A 23,483-nucleotide genomic window follows, 5' to 3' on the forward strand; every position below is an offset into this window, starting at 1 on the left:
CCTATGAGATGATTACTATTATAGTGAACAGTATGGAATACCTTAATTTTTTTATTTTATTTTATCACACTTTTTGTACACTGATTTCACAAAAGCCATAGAATCTCTCCTTGTTTGTCTGATAAAAGTTAAAAAATTTCAATAAATACAATTTAAAAAAAAGTAATACACTAAGGGCATAGTCTGTTGATGTGGATATCCCGTTAGTGCCCTGACAGATTGAAATGTGTAATTTGCTCAAGTAATAAGCATAAACAGGAACAACCGAAATAATCAGGTTCAAAAATATTTATTAAAATTCATTAAAATCGTATATTTACAAAAAGTGCATGGACATTCCATAAATATATTACAAAATATGTACATTTAGAAAACCCACTGAACCAACCAATGTGCTCTTCCAGGACAAAACTAAATCTCTTGGGTCACTGGATCAATGCAAAACCTTCATGTGTCCAATAGCTAAACAAAGACATTACACTTTTGTTTGGACAGTTATATTTGATGTTACAGTAATATGTTGCGGAGCGTTTATTATTCTTGAATTTCTGGAGTTAGGGATTTTTTTACAATTAGGAACTGGGACTCCCGGTGGCATCTCTTCAACTTGGCACGGCGGTTTTGAAACCAGATCTAAAATTAAAGGAAAAGCAGGATTACACACACATAGATAGATAGATAGATAGATAGATAGATATAATTTATATATATATATATATATATTTATTTATTTAGAATGCAGTTTGCATGTTATGATCAGACCAGAATGAATATTCATAAATATGACTTAAAGTTTGTGAATGTAACATGAACATTCTAGTTTCACCCCAACTGTTTCACGGCGGCAAAAATAAGGAGTGGGCATGTTTGATATTAACATGCCTGATATTTTGTTTTGCCGGGAGATAAAGGTTTATTCACACAAACGTGTGTCAAATCAGCCGTGAAAAACTACAGTTTTTCACAGCCGATTTGCATCCCTGCGTCCCCATGCATTTGCATAATGTTGGCATCACATCTCCCTGATTATAAGTGCTCTATCTCCTACCTAATCTGATCGGCGCTGTAATGTAGATAACAGTGGTTTTTATTTTGAAAAATGAAAATTTTTTAGTAAGTTGTGAACAATTTTAGATTTATGCTAATTAGTTCTTGATGACCAACTGGGCGTTTTTTTACTTTTTACCAAGTGGGCGTTGTAAAGAGAAGTGTATGACGCTGACCAATCAGTGACCAATCAGCGTCATACACTTTTCTTCATTCCAGCCCAGCTTGTTTCACTGCACAGCATGATCTCGCGAGATCATGCTGTGACGGGACTTCCTCCCACAGGTCATTCATCGGAATGATGGAAGAGTCAACAGACATCGCCTCCAGCCGTGCCAGGACGTTTTTAATCCGAATCTATAGCGGCTGGAGGCGATGTTTGTTCAGTCTTCCATGGCTCCGAGGAAGAACCTGTGGGAGGAAGTCCCATCACAGCGTGATCTCGCGAGATCACGCTGTGCAGTGAAATAAGTGGGCATGAATGAAGAGAAGTGTATGACACTGATTGGTCAGCGTCATACACTTCTCTTTACAATGCCCACTTGGTAAAAAGTTAAAAACGCCCACTTGGTCATTAAGAACTAATTAGCATAAATCTAAAATTGTTTATAACTTGCTCAAAAATTATCGTTTTTCAAAATAAAAAACACTGCTGTTATCTACATTACAGCGCCTATCAGATTAGGTAGGAGATAGGGCACTTATAAACTAGTGACAACGCCTCTTTAAGTGTGCATGTTTATAGGGATGTTGGGAAGATAGCTGTCAGTGGCATAAGCTTTTGGCTTAAAGCTATCTGAAGTTTACAGCCAGTTTAAGGAGAGATTTACACCCACAGACTTTGGCCACAAAATAAAAAAAATTATTCAATATTGATGAGACAGATTTCAATCAGATCAATCAAACATTTGAGGTCGTACACATGTATTTGTTCATATGCATTGAATAATTCTCTCCTGAGTCTCCCGACTCCCCCATAAGCATGCATGCTTAGCATGTGTATTGTAATAAAGAGAGAGGATTAAACCAGAACTCTCAGGCAGCGATGTATCTCCAGTGGGTACAAGGGATCGGGCATATTGAAATCCATCATGCTAGATCCATCTTTCCTCTGACATCTGCCATCAGGGGGAGAGTTAGGTGGCCCCCATATTCACATTTGATCCCTCCAAAATCGGTAAGTTCGGTCAAGTTTTGTCTAATGCGTATTGGCACCTTAAGTGATTGATATTGGTCTGATTAGGGGATAAAATCTGTGCGCGCTAGCTCTTTTAAGTACAGATATGAAACCTAAAGTAAATATTATTTGGGGATTGCGCTTAAAAAATCTTTTTAAAGGGATTTTTATGCCATGTATAACATATACTGTGAGATAGAATATTATATAATAGATTTCAATTCCATAAAAAAAAGCTAACTTTAGAAAACATGAAATAACTATTTTTCCAAAAGCTACAATTATATAAAAAGTTATTTAAAAAGTGAAAATATTTAAGTCAAAACGCATCACCTGTCAATCTCAACTTTCCTTAAAAATTATAGGTTCTTCATTAAAATTGAATTTCCAATGTTATAGTAGTTTTCTAGTTGATTAAACTTGTGTGAAATTAATATAAAGTTATAGTAAAATGAAATAAGGATCAAAATTCGAGCAATTTAAGAACAAATTTTGAGAAACGGTTTCAACACATCATTTGTTTTAATGGCTTTAAAAGTTCAACGTTAATTATATTTGGGGATGTGTGTAATTTATAAGAATTACATTTCTTCCAGTGAACCAGATCAATAATAAATGAATAAAATGAATCCAAAATTTGGAAAGATCAAATGCAACAGAAGACGGTAATTTCTTACCTGGATTCTGTCTTCATCTAAAGACAACTTGTTAGCAAGCTCCTCTCTGACGTCTATGCCTGGGTATGAATTCACTCGGAAAACATTTTCCAAAACTTCAATCTAAAAATTAAATTAATAAAGTGTTTTGATAAATAGATAGAAAGGTAATGTAAAAACAGATCGCTAATAGATAGATATGTAGATAGATAGATTTGAGAGAGACAGATAGCTAGCTAGATAGATTTCAGTTAGATTTATGATAGATAGATAGATAGATAGATAGATAGATAGATAGATAGATAGATAGATAGATAGATAGATAGATAGATAGATAGATAGATAGATAGATAGATAGATAGATAGATAGATATGAGAGATAGATAGATAGATAGATAGATAGATAGATAGATAGATAGATAGATAGATAGATAGATAGATAGATAGATAGATAGATAGATAGATAGATAGATAGATAGATAGATAGATACCAGGTCGGACTGCCTCACCAGGGTACCAGAGGATTCCCTGGTAGGCCCTAGCTCTGACACAATAATGGGCCCCAATGATCAAGCAAAAGACAACCCCATTTGGAGGTGACTTTGGAGCCAGTCACTTGCCACTAGGGTGTGTTACTTATGGGATAATTCAATAATAACCTATTAGATCTTATTGATGATATGTCCCTTGTGTGCAATGATAACAAAGATTAGAATGCAATTAAAAGTGTACGGGTACATTTTCTGTATAGATGGAATTTGAACCCTCAGGATCATCTCCTCTGGTGGGCCCAAGGAACCCCAGTCCGACACTAGATATATACAGTAGATTAGATAGATAGATAGATAGATAGATAGATAGATAGATAGATAGATAGATAGATAGATAGATAGATAGATAGATAGATAGATACTCACTTGGCTTCTAGTGAATGCAGTTCTGGGTCTTCTTCCTCTATACCAGCTTAACTCTCTTTTATAAGTCAGGCGTTCACTTGTTGGGCAGCACTTTTCATACCGCACATCCCCTTCTTTTTCTAAAGAATATTTCGCTGGGTGCACTTGTAGAGGTATTTCATAGCTGATGATAGGTGGTCGCCAGCAGTGTGTACCAACCTCTAAAATAAAACACACATTTCACAAATTAATAATGGAGGATTTTAGACGAACATGCTCCAAAATTCCTTTTTTGGAAGTGTGCTGTCACTAACCAGACAGTCAATGGCACACACCCAATAGTGTTTACACCACCGCTGATGCCACACCTGATAACATGGACAGCATTAGTCAGATCTAGATGCTCTGTGACATCACCATACCCCAGTGTCATTGGTTTATATATCTCCACAGGTAAATAATAGAATATAGATAGACTAATACTGTCGGTGGACCCACCTCTGCTGCAGTAGTTATCCATCCAGGGCCTGTAGTGCATTATGGACGCAGAGTTTAAGTCCCGTTTCTTGTCTATTCCAAGGATACTTTCGATGGAAAATGAACAGGTCGTTGGTTTGTTGTTTGCCAGACAAGACATTTTCTGGAGCTCTGCTTGCATCCTTGGGCTTTTCTCATACAAAGATACAGTTGTCATGATTTCCGTCTTCATGCAGATCCAACAAGTCCAGAATGCTTGTGGTTGAGTCTTGTGGCCCTCCTTATAGCTGTGTTAACAAGGGGGCAGGATTTACAACCTCATTAATTAAAATCTTTCATTAGAAAGTCTTAGCATCTCAATGAAGACTCTCCCACCAAGAGGCAAGAAGAGTTAATTGTTTATTTGTTTGGCAAGTAATTAGCAGCTAATGGGGACACTAGGGGGGGTCACCAAGAGGGACGGTGTTATCTCTCCCAGCCAGAAGATCTCTACTTTCTCTCGCTGATGAGCAGACTTTAAACTCCTCTTTTATTTAAAACCATTAACGTATAAAATTCTTTTTTTTTTCTTAAATTTTCAATTTCACGGACACCACTCGTTTTAACCGAGCAGCATTGTAGAAAACCACTCAAGTAATACGTAATCTTATTTAACAGTTTGTTTTTTTTCCAGGGAAATAAAATAAATAAAAGAAAGCTCTTAATGCTATTAGACTAATCCTGCAGAAAATGCAGCATTTATTTCATATGATTATTTAGTGGTTAATGTGGTCTGTTAAGGAACAATGGCTTTTGGCACAAGGCACATTACTTCATGCTGGCAACGTTGTTCAAATCAGTGTAATTGTTTTTTAAGGACCTGGATTAACAAAGTGGGGCGGTGGCACGCTGTATTTTAAATAATAATACGGTCGTTTATTTACCAATTACCACTTTTAATTCAGGTGGATTGGATGCGGGATGTTACCCAATTAGTGTTCAGTTACTCTTAATAGATTATAAAAATAAGTCTCGGCCATGTCTTTTCTTGGGGTGGATTCACAGGTGGCGGTTTTGTGTTTTGTTTTTCTAGTGATAGTTGCAAAATTGTGACAAAAATGCAGCAAATAGGCAAAACCGTCAAAAAAAGTCACAGCAGAAAACGTGACATAAGCGGCACTTGTAAATACACCTAGGCTAAAACAATGACAAAATTGTTTGCCGTTGATTTTGATGCGGAAACAACATCAGAATCAGCACCAAAAAAGTCCTAAATCGGGCCCCATTGATTTCAATGAGAGGCAGAGGTATTATTTTTCCTAAGTGGCATGCTCTTCCTTCGAGCGGTTTCCGCCTCTGACTTCCCATTGAAATCAAAGGGAGGCATAAAAAACCTGTGGCACTCATTTCTGTGCGTTTTTTTGCTGTGTTTTTGCCTATAAGCTTCAATGGCTGTGGGCAAACAACGCTGCAAAAAATGTAGAAAAAAATGCATTAGAACAACGCTAGCAGTTCAAAATCAGATTTTTTCTGCCTGCAAAAACTCTGTGTGAAATAACCCTCGTACTGCAGAGTTTACATGAATTATTATATGAAACACTCATATACGTAAAGAATGGCCCATATTGCCAGTGATTGGCTGCAGCGGTCATATGTCCCGGCGTCTACACGCCATGGCTGCAGCAGGATGTAGAACCTGGCCACGGGACAGGCAGCGGCAGAACGAGAGTGGCAAAAGAATGGCTCCAGCGAAAGGAGCTGAAACGTTTCAAGAAGGATAATAAAGTGCCCCACTTTTTTTCACTAAATTCTTTGGAGTGCTGCCTACATTTTTTGTCTCTACCTATAGCTGTCTGTGCTGCCGGACTTTGGATTTCTTATATCAAAAAGGTCCCAAGGTGGGACAGAAACGTTGCATTTGCCATGTTGGCACAATAGACTTCACTTTTTTCATCTTGATCATCGGAGTGCTGCTGGATTTTCTTTGTGGATATATGTATGGTCTTTGGATCGGGACTATCAGCTGGCACCCTTCACTACTTGATCTCGTGCTTGGAAACAGAGTGCTGCTGTCTTTCTACTGGTGTATATATATATATATATATATATATATATATATATGCATGCTTAACTCTACTGTTAGTGTTTGATGGTAGTACACGCTGCTCCTTCCCTATAGTCGGATTTCCAACCAACGCGGCACAACATCTATTTAAAATCCCGTAGAATTTAAATATAGGCTTTGCGGGATCATACTCATTTATTAGGTCATTACAAAAGTAACAACATTATGTGTATACCTATGCTGTATGTTACTTTGTATTGACCTGATGAAGTCACTACGACTCCGAAATGCATAGTCATATTGAATTCAGAACTTTCTCATGAATCTCGTTTCATCCACATACTAAGGGTATGTTCGCACGGCTTATTTTCGGCCGTTTCTCGGGCCGTAAACGGCTGAAAAATCGGTAGCAGAACGCAGCCAAACATCTGTCCATTGATTTCAATGGGAAAAACGGCGTTTGAAAAACGGACGCGTAAAAAAACGCCCGCAAAAAGAAGTGCATGTCACTTCTTGAGCCGTTTTTCGAGCCGTTTTTCATTGACTCTATAAAAAAACAGCTCGAAAAATGGCTGTAAAAAACGCAACGAAAAACGCGAGTTTGCTTAAAGAGGCTCTGTCACCAGATTTTGCAACCCCTATCTGCTATTGCAGCAGATCGGCGCTGCAATGTAGATTACAGTAACGTTTTTATTTTTAAAAAACGAGCATTTTTGGCCAAGTTATGACCATTTTTGTAGTTATGCAAATGAGGCTTGCAAAAGTCCAAGTGGGTGTGTTTAAAAGTAAAAGTCCAAGTGGGCGTGTATTATGTGCGTACATCGGGGCGTTTTTAATACTTGTACTAGCTGGGCGCTGTGAAGAGAAGTAACATCCTCTTCTCTTCAGAACGCCCAGCTTCTGACAGTGCAGACCTGTGACGTCACTCATAGGTCCTGCATCGTGACGGCCACATCGGCACCAGAGGCTACAGTTGATTCTGCAGCAGCATCAGCGTTTGCAGGTAAGATCGACTATATTGCCGAGTGTTTTGGAGGAGTGTTTTGCAGGAGTCGTCTCCTGCTGCTAGTCCAGCCCAGCAAGGGGCTGTCATTTCCTGTCTGCTCGTGGAGCCTGAAAAACATCGTGGACAGAACTCAGGGATACAGAAAACCGAAGTCCTGCATCCAAATCGAATACAAGTAAGTGCAATTGATCCTATGTTCCATACATGCTATACATGTATGGAGCTGTGCATTTTTTTTTTTATATATTTTTTTTTTCAATTTTTTTTTTCACATTTTTTTTTTATTTGTAATTTTTTAATTTTGTTATGCAGTTGTTCATGTATGTCATCTCTTTTTTTTTTTTTTTTTTTAACATTTCAGGAACAGAAATGACGACAGCAGAGGTGTACCACCGAATGGACATTGATGTTGGGAAATTGATTCAAGAAGTAAGTATACTTTTTTTTATTTTATGTGGGCCTGTTCACATCAGCGTGGTTTCCGCTGAGGGGTTCCGTCGGTGCTTTCAGTCAGGGGAACCCCTCAACGGAAAGGCAAGTGTGAAGTGGTGACAGATCCGTTGCTAATGGTTTCTGTTTGTCCCCGTTGTGCAAAGGGTTCTGTCGTTTCGACGGAACCAATACCGCAGTGTAGGGAATCCCATTAGCAACGGATCCATCAGCATTGAAGTCAATGATGATGCAAACAGAAAACAATGTTTTTTTTAATGTGGGCCTGTTCACATCAGCGTGGTTTCTGCTGAGGGGTTCCATCGGTGCTTTCAGTCAGGGGAACCCCTCAACGGAAAGGCAAGTGTGAAGTAAGTTCCGTTTGCATCACCATTCATTTCAATGGTGACAGATCCGTTGACAGAAGGATGTCAGGCTGGGTTCACACGACCATGTTACGTCCGTAATGTACGGAACGTATTTCAGCCGGAAGACCCGGACCGAAGACAGTGCAGGGAGCCGGGCTCCTAGCATCATAGTGATGTACGACGCTAGGAGTCCCTGCCTCGCTGCCGGACAACTGTCCCTGTAATCATGTTTTCAGTACGGGACAGTAGTTCCACGCAGAGGCAGGGACTCCTAGCGTCGTACATCACTATGATGCTAGGAGCCCGGCTCCCTGCACTGTCTTCGGTCCGGGTCTTCCGGCCGAAATACGTTCCGTACATTATGGACGTAACATGGTTGTGTGAACCCAGCCTCATGCATGTGAAAACCTCGGCAAAAACAGCCTGAAAAACCGCCTGGAAAACTGCCTCAAAAACCACGTCAAAAACCACGTCAAAAACCACATCAAACATGAAAACCTCCAGGGTCAGTTTTTACAGGAGGAATTTTCCTCCTGCAAAAAACTCCGTGTGAACAGGGCCTAACAGGAGAAAACAACCCAAGTATTTGTATTTACTGATGATTTTCTTTCTATATTTTTGGTGGGGAGACGCTTAAAAAACACATAAAAAATATGTTTTTTTTCTTCAAAACGCTTGATGAAAATTTTCCAGACAAACATCAAAGTCAAGCAATGAGTAACAGAAATATGAGAGAATGTAACCATCTTCAAACAACAGAATTTACAAGTGACATTCTAAAAAATGTTTTAATAAAATATAAAACAGCAAAAACATTTTCTGAAACAATTCAATACCTATTTTATTAATTATTTAGCAGAAGACACAAGCAATAAGATATTGTATGGTCTATATGTTTATTATGCTGCAGAACGTTTCCTATGCTGATATATATATATATATATATATATATATATATATATATATATATTTATTAAAAAGTTAGTATATTCAGAAAATCAAAACTGTGCAATTTATTTAATTCCATTTAATATTTCTAATGTAAGTAAAACAAAATTGTAATTATTTCTGCCGAGAAGTTGTAGTCTGTAGTTGCTTAGCTGCTCTCATCCTCAGGGATCAGCAATGAGAGTTTTTGTTTTCATTGTTGGTCCCTAGGGGAATTAGTTAAAATACCTCACATAAACCCTATAGTATTAGTAATAAGAGGATTGTAGGAAATCAATTAGTATTTCAACGAGCCCAATTACCTGCCTGTGCTTTTACCTGAATCTCTCATCAAATCCTCCGTCATAGCCAGGTGTGTGGTCATCACATAAACAATTCAATATCTCAATTTTAGATTTCATAATGGAAACTTTCCCCCTAAGTTTTCTCTACCTGGTTATAATTAGTTGATAATTTAAGGATTTTGGTGAGTGTGAATGATACTGACACATGGGATTTCGACAGCTGCCAAATACAAAATGTCTCATTTTTCTTTTTTTTTTCTTTACCAAAATGTCCAGTTTTTAGATGTACGTCAAGTGCACTGTACAATAATCTTTAGATAACTGCGAAAATGACATGAAATGGTCAATGAGCATCAGTTAGGCCCTATTCACACTTGGATCATGGTTTCTACTTATAACGGAAACCACAACGCATTACCGGAGCCGTCAAACGATGGATACCAACAGTGCTGGACAGTCCCATTAACTTACAATGTGGTCCATCAAGTTCCGTTGGGGTGTTGATCAATTTTTTGGCAAAATAGCTCTGCATACTGCGCTATTCTTCTTGTCAAAGCTGAAGGAACTGCCAACTGCCTGTCAGCAAAAAGGTATTTTTTGAGAAAAATCCATCCTTTAACACTATTTAGTTATTTTCATCTTAATTGGTCTACAATTCTGTGCTGATTAATTTATTAACCCCTTAATACATTATGACATAACTATACATCATGATTAGTGAGGCCCATTGTGAAGCATGGGCTGAGTCCGCTGCGTTCCATACACCCGCTCCATGTGCTGCGGGTGGCAGCTGTATGTTACAGCTGACACCCTGCTCTAAGTCCCAGGATCGGAGATAACTCTGATCCCGGATGTTTAACCACTTAGATACCGTGGTCAATAGCGACCATGGCATCTAAGCTGTTAGAAAGTGGGGGCAACTCTATCATTCCATCGGCTAGCCCACATCTCGATTGTGGGGTGCCGATGGGATTTTATGGAAGCTGGGGGCCTAATGAAGGCCCCCAGGACTGCCATGTTTCTCCTTCTATTAAAGGGGTTATGTGGGGACCAAAAATTATTACCAGTGTACTCCCTGCAGTATGTGAGTACACTCGCTAATATACATTCCGGTCCCCCATCGCGCTGATTCTGAGATTTTCATAGATTTTTATAGTGCTGCCGGGGGACCGGAAGGCTAGTTGCACAGTCTTTTTTGATGAGAATACGACTCTTCGTCATGTGACCGTCCCCGCTGTACTCTGTGTACAAGCAGGAGCAGTAGTACAGGTAAAGACAGGCATTAATAGGAGACCAATAAAAGTACCATATACTGCAATATATAAGTATCGCCGTGCATGGTACCAGCGATCTAACGATCGCTTGTTTAAGTCCCCTTTAATAATAAAATTATGTTTTAAAGAATATACAATTTTCTAGTTAAAGAATTACGCTTTTCCAATTTTTTTTAAATTAAATAATGTAAAAGCAAAAAAATAATTGGTATCACCAGGTCCGTAAGTCTAAACTATCAAAATATATAACATTATCCATCCCACTTATTATTATAATTTTTTTAAAGTCAGAATTGATGATTTTTGGTCACCTCAACTAACCTCATTACAAAAATGAAATGAAAATGTATCAAAACGTCGTATGTACCCCACAATAGTACCAATAAAAACTGCAGCTCATCCCGCAAAAAAATAAGCCCTCACACAGCTCCATTGATGAAAAATTTTAAAAAGTTATGAATCTCAGAATATGACAATACAACATTTTTTTTCTTAACAAATTATTTCGATTTTGTAAAAGTAGTAAAACATAAAAAAAATTATACATTTGGTATAGCCGTAATCGTATTGACGCGCACAATAAATTAGACATTTTGTGCTTGGTTAACACCATAAAAAACTAAACCCAAAAAACAATGCAGGAATTGCTGTATATTTTTCCATTCCACCCCACGAAATAGTTCCTCAGTACACAAAAAGTTTCTCAGTACAATATTGAAGTCAATGGGAGGAGGAATCTTCCTGTCGAAAGCAGAAATAGTTCCGCGGCAGGTTTTGTGGCAGGACCTGCCACGCAAATTCCACCGTGTGAGCAGGGCCTAAATGGTGCCATTAGAAAATACAACTCGTGCCGCGAAAACAAGCCCTCATACGGTTATGTTGACGGAAAAATAAAAAAGTTATGGAAGGCGGGAAGGGAAAAACTAAAATGAAAATAGATTTGGTACTTAAGGGGTTAATACTGTATATCTTGATAGTGGTCGGAGCTCCCTCTCCGATTTTTTGCTGACCTACTAAATGTAAGTTAGCAAGAAGTAGGGAACAATTTGCACTAAAGTGTATTATATATTTAATGCTTTTCTGCATAATACAATAATGTACAAGTAAAATAAACTCCAACCTACAATCTAAAAAACACATTATGGAAGCTTAATATCAGGTTGTTGTTTTTTAAGCAGTAAGTTTTTACCATATGACCCTGTTCACACAGAGTATATTGTAGGCAGAAAAAAATCTGCCTCAAAATTCCTGCAGGAATTTTGAGGCAGGTTTTGACCTGCCGGCACTTTCTTGCCGCGTTTTTTCGCTGCGCTTCAATGGGAGGTCAGAGACGGAACCGCAGGAATAAAGAGCATGCGCTTTTTTTCCCTGTGAGCTGTTAAAACCGCGAGCTGAAATTAATGGGGGCCGGTTTTGGGCGTTTTTTGGCACTGAATCTGATGCGGTTTCCGCGTCAAATTCAGTGCCAAAAATCTCTGTGTGAACAGGCCCTAATTTTCTTACTGTAATGAATACTATTTGGGTCAGTTCACACAGAGTTTTTCAGCGCTAATTTTAACATGGAAACCGCATCGGAATCAGTGCCAATAAATGTCCGAAATCGCCCCCCATTGATTTCAATGGAAGACGTTTCTTTCCAGGGCAGCTTTTGGCCGCTAACAATAAAAAAATGCGTCATGTCCTTTCTGGTTGCAGTTTCCGCCTCTGGCCTCCCATTGAAATCAATGGGAGGCAGAAAAAATCCCGTGCCACTCATTCCTGAGCGTTTTTCGCTGTGTGTTTTGCCTGCGGTCCTTGCATTAGTTTCAAGGGCCGCAGGAGAAAAAAAACGCTGCAAAATTCCTGCCCTGATTTCTGAGCCAGATTTTTTCTGCCTGCAAAAAACTCTGTGTGAACAGGGCCTAAGTACAAAGATGACATTGGAGCAAACAGGAGAAAGTTCTCCAGCAACATTCCCAAAGCACACGCTGACAGCAGACAGACATTAATATTACAGGTACGATATTTGCATTATTTAGCTGACTATAGAGGTGGTCATTAAAGGATTATGACAAAGTGACACATCAGTAAATCATTGTAGCACATTAGTGGACGGTATTGTCCACTTAGGCTGGAGAAAATTACATTACACAAATCTTTTAATACCTTAATGATTGTCCTTGTACTAAACTGTAAATGTATATGTTATATAGTGGACATGCTGTGTCTATCTCAGGAGCCAGGGATGGGCTTGTTTGTAGAGAATCAGCCCATACAAATGTGATGGATCACAAGGCATATCCAATATCCAATATTTAATCAGTACGAGAGTACTCATCTGCAAAAAAACGTTACCTAATAATGATAAAAAATGAATAGCGCAGTCGACTACGGTATTGATTCCGGAACCCTTACACAACGGTGACAAACGGAAACAATTTGCACCGGATCAGTCACCATTGAAATCAACATGCCTATGTTTATACACAAATAAAGATATACATATACAGACACACATTCACACAGACACTGGATGGGTGACTAGTACATGCAGCTTTATTTGGATTCCCCCCGCCAACACAAGGGGCTGGTCCCTGGATAAAATTAGCACCGTGGACCCACTGTATTTCTCCTCCCAGTCCATTTAGATTGACAGCTCTTAGGGACCTCTCTCCTTTTATAGTTACATAGTTACATAGTTCGTACGGTTGAAAAAAGACACATGTCCATCAAGTTCAACCAAGGGACGGGAAAGGGGAAGGTAAAAATTTCTATACATAGGAGCTGATATTTTTTTGTTCTAGGAAATTATCTAACCCTTTTTTAAAGCCATCTACTGTCCCTGCTGTGACGGCTCCTGCGGTGACTATTCCATAGATTCACAGTTCTCGCAGTAAAGAAGGCTTCTCGCCTCTGCAGGTTGAACCTTTTTTTCTCCAGACGGAGGGAGTGCCCCCTTGTTTTTTGAGGGGGTTTTACATGGAACAGGATTTCACCATATTTTTTGTATGTGCCATTAATATATTTATATAAATTAATCATGTCCCCCATTAATCGTCTTTTTTCAAGGCTAAATAGGTTTCATTCTTTTAATCATTCCTCATAACTTAGATTCTCCATGCCCCTTATTAGCTTCGTTGCTCTTCTTTGTATTTTTTCCAACTCCAGGGCATCCTTTCTATGAACTGGAGCCCAGAACTGAACTGCATATTCTAGATGAGGCCTCACTAATGCTTTGTAAAGTGGTAATATTACATCCCTGTCCCGTGAGTCCATGCCTCTTTTAATACACGACAATATCCTGCTGGCCTTTGAAGCAGATGATTGACATTGTGCTGTTATTTAGTTTATGATTTACAAGTACACCCAGATCCTTCTCAACAAGTGACTCCCCCAGTGTAGCTCCCCCTAGGACATATGATGCTTGCAGGTTGTTGGTACCCAGATGCATAACTTTACATTTATCTACATTAAACTTAATTTGCCAAGTGGACGCCCAAACACTGTTTGTTTAAATCCGCTTGCAATTCACTAACATCTTCCATAGACTGAACAATACTACATAGCTTGGTGTCAACTGCAAAAATAGAAATAGTGCTATTAATCCCATCCTCTATATCATTAATAAATAAGTTGAATAATAGTGGTCCCAGCACTGCACCCTGGGGTACACCACTTATTACCGGGGACCATTCAGAGTAGGAATCATTGACCACAACTCTCTGGATACAGTTCTTGAGCTAATTCTCAATCCAATTACAAACTATACTTTCTAAACCTATAGTCCGTAATTTACCCATTAGACGTCTATGAGGGACAGTGTCAAATGCCTTTGCAAAGTCCAAAAACACTAAATCCACAGCGGCCCCTCTGTCTAGGCTTCTGCTCACCTCTTCATAAAAACAGATCAGGTGGGTTTGACAGCTTCTGTCCTTTGTAAAACCGTGCTGGCTGTCACTTATAATACTATTTTTTGTCACATTCTTTGTTCATCTGTTTTGTTTACATGTCTTTTTACTTGTTTTTTACTTCTCCAAGTGTAAAGCGCTGCAAAATATGTTGGTGCTATAGAAATAAAGATTATAAAAATATGTATATATACACTTTATGAATCAGTGTATGGCGCCTCCTTACAACTGTTGCGGACAGGAAACACTACAACAATACAAACTGTTTTGTGTCACAAGTGTTTACCTTCTTGCTGCGGCAAGGTGGGGGTTGTTATAAAGCCCAGGACGCAGACAAGACTGTGCTTTTTGGCCATGTATCAGGTTTGCATTCTGTCTCTAAAAGATTGCAAATATTAAGGCCACGTTCAGATGTGGCAGAATTATTCCGCTGCAAATATTGGTGCAGATTTGGGGAAATTACGCAACGAATCTGCACCAACATTTGCATATTTGACAGGTGATTCAGGCTTTGCAGATATCACAGCGGACTTGCCACAGATTTTAGTTTTTGCATTGCAAAGGCTGAAATACGCAGTGAAATTCCGCTGCTTCTCCGAGGAGAACAGCATTATCTGCCTGGACACATATAAAAGGAAAATAGGAGGTTTCCCAGTCCCCAGCTACAGGATCAAGATGGACTTGGACACACTATAGAATGGGTAGGGGGGTGGATTACCCCAAAATATACCTTTGAAAAAACCTCCTCCTTTATGCAGTAATATTTGGAGCTTTGCATTCTGCACAAAACGTACAGAATGTAAGTTTTCTCTCACAAAAGAGAGCACATTTTTAGCCTTTAAATTTGTCCTGTGTGTATGTTTTGCACATTATTTTAAACAATATGAAGTAAAAGTTATATTTTATAAAGCTCTATCATTATTCCAGTGATTCTTCTCCGCAACATAATCTGCATGCTGCGGAGGGGAAATTCTGCACCGCAGCCTAAATTCTGCACAGTTATTTTCTGCAACGTCTGAACTAAGTTTCCTAAAAATGTATAGAAACAAATCTAAAAAATGGCTGCTGCAGAATTCACTGCAGCGGAATTCAACAGCAATTCTGCCACGTCTGAACGTGGCCTAAGGGTGCACAGCTTAGGCTTCGTTCACATCTGCGTCATGGGTTCCGTTCATGGGTTCCTTCAAGGGAACCCATGAACGGAATCTAAACTGAAACCATAGGTTTCCTTTTGCATCACCATTGATTTCAATGGTGACAAATCCAGTGCAAATGGTTTCCGTTTGTCACCGTTGTGTAAGGGTTCCGGTGTTTTGACGGATACTGTAGTCGACTACGCTATTCATTCCGTTAAAACGACGGAACCCTTACACAACAGTGACAAACGGAAACCATTTGCACCGTATCCATCACCGTTGAAATCAATAGTGATGCAAACAGAAACCTATGGTTTCTGTTTGTTTCAGTTTGGATTCTGTTCATGGGTTCCCCTGACGGAAAGATCCGACGGACCCATGAACGGAGTCGTGGCGCAGATGTGAACGAAGCCTTAGGATCCGGGGCATGGGCACTAGGTTTCCAAGGCTTGCACCACCGATGGTAATGGTATACATGTTACATCATGGCATTATCACCCCCAATAACATTGGCAAGAAGCCCAATACTGCATAATATGTCAATGGAGGGAGATGCGGAGCGACCAGACCAGGCATCTGTTCATGTGTATGACGACCCCTAAACACATTCTGATAAAATTGTCCATTCTAGTTTGGTACATAACCCTATGAGTTTTATTATAGCATTTACATTTATTTTCTAGATAAATTATGAGGCACGTGTAAACCAATAATACACTGACGATTACAAAAAGGGATGAGTAATTAAAAAATTCAACAGATTGGACCTAATTTTCAGAAGATCAGGTGGCCGGGATCAGGATCGATCATTTATATATTGTACATTATGGCCCCTTTTATGCAGGGGTACAGCCTCCTCATGCTGTCAATAAGTGCTTTGTTTTGTAACAGGTTCTTATCTTTAGAGATCATGTAACAATGCTGATAATAACAATGTCACTGTGGGTGGTCTGGGCCAACAGATCTGGAATAGCTGCTTTCTATAGTGAAATGCTCCTTATATATGGCCCATTACTACAAGCAGATGGAGAGGATGTGGCTAGTGATTTTGGCCTACCAAAAACTCGTACTATATATTGTTATTTATAAAATGTTGCAAAATATATTTTTGTTTTCTGTGAGCGGAAAATGGTGTCCATGCTTCCCAAAAAACTGTGAGATCTTGCTGGCAACACATAGTGGGTCTGTGGGAATACATAAGTATAAGATACATAAGTATCGCCAGTCATTGGTGTCAATAAGATCTCCCATTTATGCCAAACATAAAACTGTGCCTTCCTGATCCACCACATCTGCCAAAGGTTCTAGTTCACAAATGGGGCACATATTGTTTAATAAAATAATTTTATACTGTCACTATCTAATCAGTAGTTTTGGGGGCAAACAATGGGGCATTCACGATTCAATGTCTATAGGGCTGATGGAGACAGGCGAGTGCAGCGCCCCCCCATAGACATTGAATGGAGTGACAAGGCACCTGTTTGCAAGCATATTTCAAGTGTATTTCGCCACGTAATACATGCGTTATGTGCACCAAAATACGACTGAAAAAGGACATGGCCTTATGCTCTGCTAAAACTAGTATAATGGCTTCCATTCTTAAAGGGGTTTTCCACCTTCTGATAACTGATGACCTATCCACCGCAGGCCACCGGAGCGGCTTAACGGTGCGGGGTCGGGTGTCGGACCCGCACCGAGGATATACTGATTTTTTTATTGAAAGCCTGAGTCGTGCTTTCTATCACCCAGGTGCATAAAAAGTGCAGGAGTGCCACACAAAAAGTGCAGAAGGATGCGGTCTATCGCAGCCCTACTCCTAAAGGAGCAAGACCCCGGATAACCAATTCCCGACCCTCGGAACTATAGGCCCAAAGGATCGATGATCGCCCCTCGCCGAAGCTTAGGGAGACCCAAACACACTCCAAGGCTTCTACCTGGGCTGCCACCCCAGTGTCCACCTAGGGCCTGCATCAAGGTCGCACCTCCCCTCCGAAGAAGGGAGGCCGGGTTGTAGGGTAAATGGAACCAGAAGGCCACACATTTCCCCCTAGACCTTAGGAGGGTCCCAAAAGGGCGCCACATCCTAAAAATCCTGTGAGACACGTGATGAACACAGTGAAAAACAAAATTAAATAAGTGGATGTGCGCTGTGATACAGCCTGGACATCCGCCAGGTATAAAAATTCCTCATTTCCCAGCCAGAAGGCCGGGAGAATAAAGGTGTATGTCCAGATAGCGTGAAAGACAAGTGCCTGCAAATGTGCCTTCACTCAGTGGGATCCCACCCCCAGTGAGTTAGGGCACCCCTGGGTCACCGGCCCTGGGGCATTTAGCAACTCGGGCTTCCAAGCTACCCGACCTCATGACCTCGATCCGGTGGTTGCCTGGTCACCTACAAATGGTACCTTTAAACCAAATGCGTACACCAGAGTAATGACCGTTGTGGTTCCCTGCCCTCACCTCGGCGTTCTGTCATCCCCAGCGATGGCGGCTCTACCACCGGCGGAGATGATTACTAACCTCAGCTCGAGAAGGTACTACACTTGATCTTAGCCAAAAGGCAGAGAAGCAATCATATACTGATGACCTATAGGGTGGATAGGTCATCAGTTGTCAGAAGGTGGAAAACCCCTTTAAATGGGTTGTCTCCTCAGAGACAACCCCTTTCTTATTGGAGCCGCCACCGGAATGTTCGGCTTCCGACACAGCTGATATCGCTGACGGATCCTTCTTTGGCTAGACATCGCCCCTGCAGCAGCCGCAGAGGAAATCTAGTATTAAATGGCGACCACATGAAAGTCTGTCTATGTTATTATACATGAGCGGATTGAGTCTGCCAGATTGGAAGCCATTCCTATAGAGCGGTTCATTCAGGCTCAAAGAGGAAGGTCCCGAGTGGGTTGCCCTCTATGATGTCTATATGGCGTATGAATGGGGGTTATCTTCATGAGACAGCCCATTTAATGAAGCAATGACAATGTCCGTCAGGTTTTCAGTATTTTTGACAGCCAAAAAACAACAAAGCTCAGAAATACGGCAGAAATTTGTGATAAGGTGCAGCTTTCTCCAGTGACATCCGCTGATTGCCGGAGGTTAGCGACACCGAACTGTGATGATCAGCTGATTACCAGGCTGGCTTCATTCTAAGGATAGGTTTCCAGGTGGGATTACCGCTTTAAGACCTCGTTCACACGTTCAGGAGCTGAGGATTTTGGAGCTGATTAAGTGCCAAAATCCTCACGTTAGGGAAAATAAATTCCGCAAGAATAAGAAGCATGCTGCTTATTCACACAGATTTCGCACAGTAAAGCCGGCGGATTTGCCCCACGCCGATCATCAAAACTGCACATCCGCAGTGGAAATCCGAGCGTCAGTTTGGGATTCCCACCGGGGATCCTCTAGTAAACACGTATCGGATTTGCCCGTGTTCAAATATGGTGTGAATGGAGCATGACACTTCAGTGTGGATAGAAAATGTCATGGGGATTTCAACGGAGGTGCTGGGGGGGGCACTTAAAAAAGGGGGATATTTGCATACAGGGTCGGTGCCTTGCAAGGAATGGTGAACTTCACGGAGGGGGGTGTTCTAATTATTTGCGGCTAGTACACGGTCCAGTATCCGGAATACGGCTATTGCTCGCTGCTGTCACATTGTATCACTCGTCATTGCTCCTCCCAGTCTCCGGGCACTGGCATCTCCCCCTCATCACAATAACTTCCTATGTTCCCGCCCCTTGATAACCTAAAGTTACTGGCGTCTCAATAGACCAATCCACGTACAGAATCATAGAGTGACGGCTTCGGCTATCCAATGAGCACGCTCGGAGGCGGGACATCCGTTGAGTGTGCTCCTGGATGTAGATCAGCTGCTGTGTCTGTCGCTCCGGTTCAGGTGTCTTGTTTTCCCGGTTACTCCCTCACCATGCTCGGTACAGACAAACTTCCCATCGAGGAGACGCTGGAGGATAGTCCTCAGGTCAGGAGTCCGGTGGGGGAGGGGAGTTCCTAGGGGGGAATATATTGGATTTCACTGGATTTGACGTCATTTTATGACGTCTGGTTCTGTCTGTATAAATATATAGGGATTATGGGGCTCCTTACTGGGCATCTAGTAATAACACTGTGATTTGGGGGCCCCGTTTCTTGTATAGACTGAGCTGTCTACTGGATGCGATACAGATGATTGACAGCAGCAGTACAGGTTTAAAGGGAAGCTTCACTTTACATTAGGGAATTGCATAAATAGCAACTCCCCAATATTGTTATTTCCAGAATTTCTCGCTCTCTCCTGAACCTTCATATACCCGGCTCTTTCTCTGCCCCCTTCAGACTGTATTCTGATAAACATTATATATTATGGGATTGTTATTTATGCAATTTTACAATGTGTTAAGGAGGACCTGTCACCTCTCCCGACTTGTCTGTTTGGTAAACGCTTGTATTCCGTATGAAATAACAATCATGGAACATATTTTCTTAGAATGTTCCTGCATTCCTCTGTTATTCCTCCTAGAAATGTATGAATATATTGACAACTGGGTCAAAGGGGCGTGTCCCTACACAGTCTCACTGCCAGCACTGATTGGAGAGTGTTAGGGTAAGGCCACACGGAGCCATAAAGGGTGTATTCATTAATAGCCACGCGATTATTAAAGGGCAGTTTTACCCGCAACAACGCATGGCCGTTAACAGGCAGTTTGTTAACCACATCGCGACCGCTCCGTGTGGCTTTACCCTGTGTAGTGAGACCCCCCCAGATGAAAACACCCAGTTGTCAATTTAGTTGTACATTTCTAGGAGGAATAACAGAGGAACAGCGGAGTTCTAAGAAAATGTGCTTCAGAATTGTCATTTCATGGGGAATATAAGTCTTTACTAAAACATGTCAGGAGAGGTGATCGGTCCTCTTTAACTACAACGTTGAAGCTTCACATTACAACTTGAGCTGTCAGACATCATTCTCTATCCGTTCCAGACGATGACTTGGTTTATAATAGAAACAGTCGTTCCCCCCCCAAAACTCTATTCTATTAATATCTGCAGATACTTCGGGCTGTTTGCAACAGACTGTATTCTGTCAAAGAACAGCAGATGCAGACTGTCGTAAAACAACCTGTCATGTGACAAACATACGTGGCAACTGCAGAGAATGACAATGTCTACATCTCTCCGGTATGTTATAGTGGTTTTCCTGTATATTGTTAGGATATGCCATAAATGTTTCATTGCGTTTAGACCTGATCTGGACTAACCGAAGCCCGGTCTAGAAGCCAGCAAGAACAGGGTCAGGTTCACACAACCAGGTTGAGGAGCGATTGCTGCACATAAAAAAATATCCTCTAACTCTCTGCGAGCCCTACACGTCACGTACGATTTAGGTTTTGCCCCCCCCAGTAGTCATATTAGAGCTCTCGTTAGCCGTCACAGCAGTTACTTTTCCTCCGATAACTTCTCTAAGGCCCCATTCACACAAACGTGTTTTTGCAGCCGCAATTCACCCACAAATCTGCGGGTGAATTGCGGTCCCATTCGTTTCTATGGGCCCGTGCACACGACCGTGGCTTCCACGGTCCGTGCATTGCCCGGGAGCCTGGACCGCAAAAAGATAGGACATGTCTTAATACGGCCCCATTTTTTTGCTGTTCGGAAATTAATGCACACGGCCTTGTGCAAGGCCCGCGATTTGAGGGCGGCCCGCGAATGACAAATCAAGGGCTGTGCACACCACTACGGTCGTGTGTGGGAGCCGTCATAGTTATAGCCGCTCCTCTTCCTGACACAACTTACCGTGTAATCATAGCAGCCCCCCCCAAAAAAAAAACATCCCAAGTAGTGAAAGCAGTCGCAATAGGCCCCCCACCCCATCTTTCCCAGTAGTCCCAACAGCTGGCCCCTCATTGCCCATGCCTACTTAACTTGTACTCACAGCAGACCCCTCCCCAAAAATTCCCAGCAGCCATAACTACACTAGTCACAGCCCACGCCCATTTTGCCAGTAGTCCCCGTAGCCCTTCCATATACTGGCATATACACTGAGCGTTCACGGTGTAGTCCTTACGTTTTTACACAGGCAGATGTTCTGCTGATTAACGAGCGCAAATTGCCGATAAATTTAAGTTGATTTGCGCTCGTTTATCTATATTTACATGGAGTAATCATCGGTACTGTACTGATGACTCGGACACATAGATTATAGATTTATTAAAACTGGTTCAAAGGAAAGAGGAGTATTTGCCCATGGCAACCAATCAGATTCCACCTCATTTTTCAGAGGTCTTTTTGAAAATGAAAGCAGCAGCCTGATTGGTTGCCATAGTCAACTACTCCTCTTTTCCTTTGCACCAGTTTACACGGGGCAATGGTCGGGGACGAGCGTTGGAAATTGGGAACTCCTTCGCCCGATAATTGGTCAGTGTAAAAGGGACTTTACCCCATAATTGTATTTATTTTTTTGTAGTGAAGTTGTGTACATGACCGGGAATTCTAGCATTATGTTCTAATGTGTACTGAAATATGTCGTCTGTAGAAAATAATCACATGGCAGCTCATGGTCTATCTGTTTTCTTCTCTTCAGACCCGCTCCCTACTAGGAGTGTTTGAGGAAGATGCCGCTGCCATCTCCAGTTACTGCAGCCAGCTTTATCATGCTATGCACAGGATTTACGATGCCCAGGTACTGACCACAACATGTATTATTCTATTATTAAAGGGGATGTCCAGATACTTAAAGGGGTTGAGGGAAGCCGGACCCACGGCCATTAGCTGCAAAGATACAACTCATTTAAAGTGTAGCTAAACATTTTACAAACTTGTGACATGTCATAGTGACATGTCGGAAGTTTGGATTGGTGGGGGTCCGAGCGCCGAGACTCCCACCAATCGCTAAAACGAAGCAGCAGAAGCGCTCGTGTGAGTGCTAAGCCGCTTCGTTTCTGTTCAGCTTTTAGACTTTCTATTGAGCCCGTACTCCGATACATTGATTTCCGTAAAAAGCTGAACAGACACGAAGCGGCTGAGCGCTCACACGAGCGCTTCTACTGCTTCGTTTTAGCGATTTGGTGGGAGTCTCAGTGCTCGGACCCCCACCAATCTAAACTTCCGACATGTCACTATGACATGTCAGAAGTTTGCCAAATGTTTAGTTACCCTTTAATGAAAAATTCAGTCAAAAGAGAAAAATCTATTATCACATTGTGTTTATTAGGCTTTACATTTCGGATGAAATTGCGCACCAATTCATTTCTATTGGCCACGGACACCTTTCTGTATATTTACGGATGAGTGTCCATGTCGTAGACAGGATCCGCAAGATATAGAACATCTCCTATTCTTGTCCGTATTTGTGGCATGGACTCGCCGATAGAAGTCTATGGGCGCTTCCGCAATTGCGGACTGATACAGATGTGTATCCGTAGCCGTCAGATCCCTATTTGCGGACAGTAAAATCCCTTACTGTCGTGACATGAGGCCTAACTCTATTTTTTGTGTGTTTTTGTGGTAAGTCATTTGTTTTGTTTCATTTTTGTGCAGTTGTTTAGGTCTTGGATTGCCTAGATCTTCACTTCTAACATCATTGTTTTTCCCAATCGTTCAGAAAATCCATTGGGGCAGATTCTTTAATAGTGTCATAAAGAGAAAACTAGGCAGAAAGTGCGGCAACTTTATCACACTGGTGCACTCAGAACGCTGTTAATAAATCTGGTGCGTTTTTCGACTTTTGTCCACACCCCTCTTTTAATTTTTAAAACTGTCGAGGGAGGTGTAAAAATTGTCTAAAACATATAATAAATTTGTCGCACGCCTTCTATTTTTTCCGTAATTCTCTCGCCTTGGCTGAATAGGTCTGTTTCTTTT

The 23,483-nt window shown here is 41.1% G+C and overlaps 2 protein-coding genes across 3 annotated transcripts in view; one reads left to right on the top strand and one right to left on the bottom strand.

Moving 5' to 3' along the window:
- Positions 1-440: 440 nt before the first annotated feature.
- On the bottom strand, positions 441-4,533 carry HESX1 (HESX homeobox 1). Its single transcript, XM_075832379.1, has 4 exons — positions 4,275-4,533; positions 3,798-3,997; positions 2,902-3,003; positions 441-633 (listed from the first exon to the last, which is right to left on the bottom strand). Exons 1-4 carry the CDS (start codon positions 4,483-4,485, stop codon positions 535-537), a joined length of 612 nt encoding a protein of 203 aa, XP_075688494.1. The 5' UTR covers positions 4,486-4,533; the 3' UTR covers positions 441-534.
- Positions 4,534-19,477: 14,944 nt separating this feature from the next.
- Positions 19,478-23,483, top strand: part of APPL1 (adaptor protein, phosphotyrosine interacting with PH domain and leucine zipper 1) — a 32,658-nt gene continuing 28,652 nt past the window's right edge. For both annotated transcript variants that reach the window (XM_075833922.1, XM_075833923.1), the window contains exons 1-2: positions 19,478-19,605; positions 22,204-22,302. In XM_075833922.1, the coding sequence (XP_075690037.1) occupies positions 19,552-19,605; positions 22,204-22,302 (153 nt within the window). In that variant the 5' untranslated portion in view covers positions 19,478-19,551. The remainder of the gene's footprint in view (positions 19,606-22,203; positions 22,303-23,483) is intronic.

This window comes from Rhinoderma darwinii, chromosome 7 (assembly GCF_050947455.1).
Source record: "Rhinoderma darwinii isolate aRhiDar2 chromosome 7, aRhiDar2.hap1, whole genome shotgun sequence".
In the NCBI taxonomy this organism is placed as follows: Eukaryota; Metazoa; Chordata; class Amphibia; order Anura; family Rhinodermatidae; genus Rhinoderma; species Rhinoderma darwinii.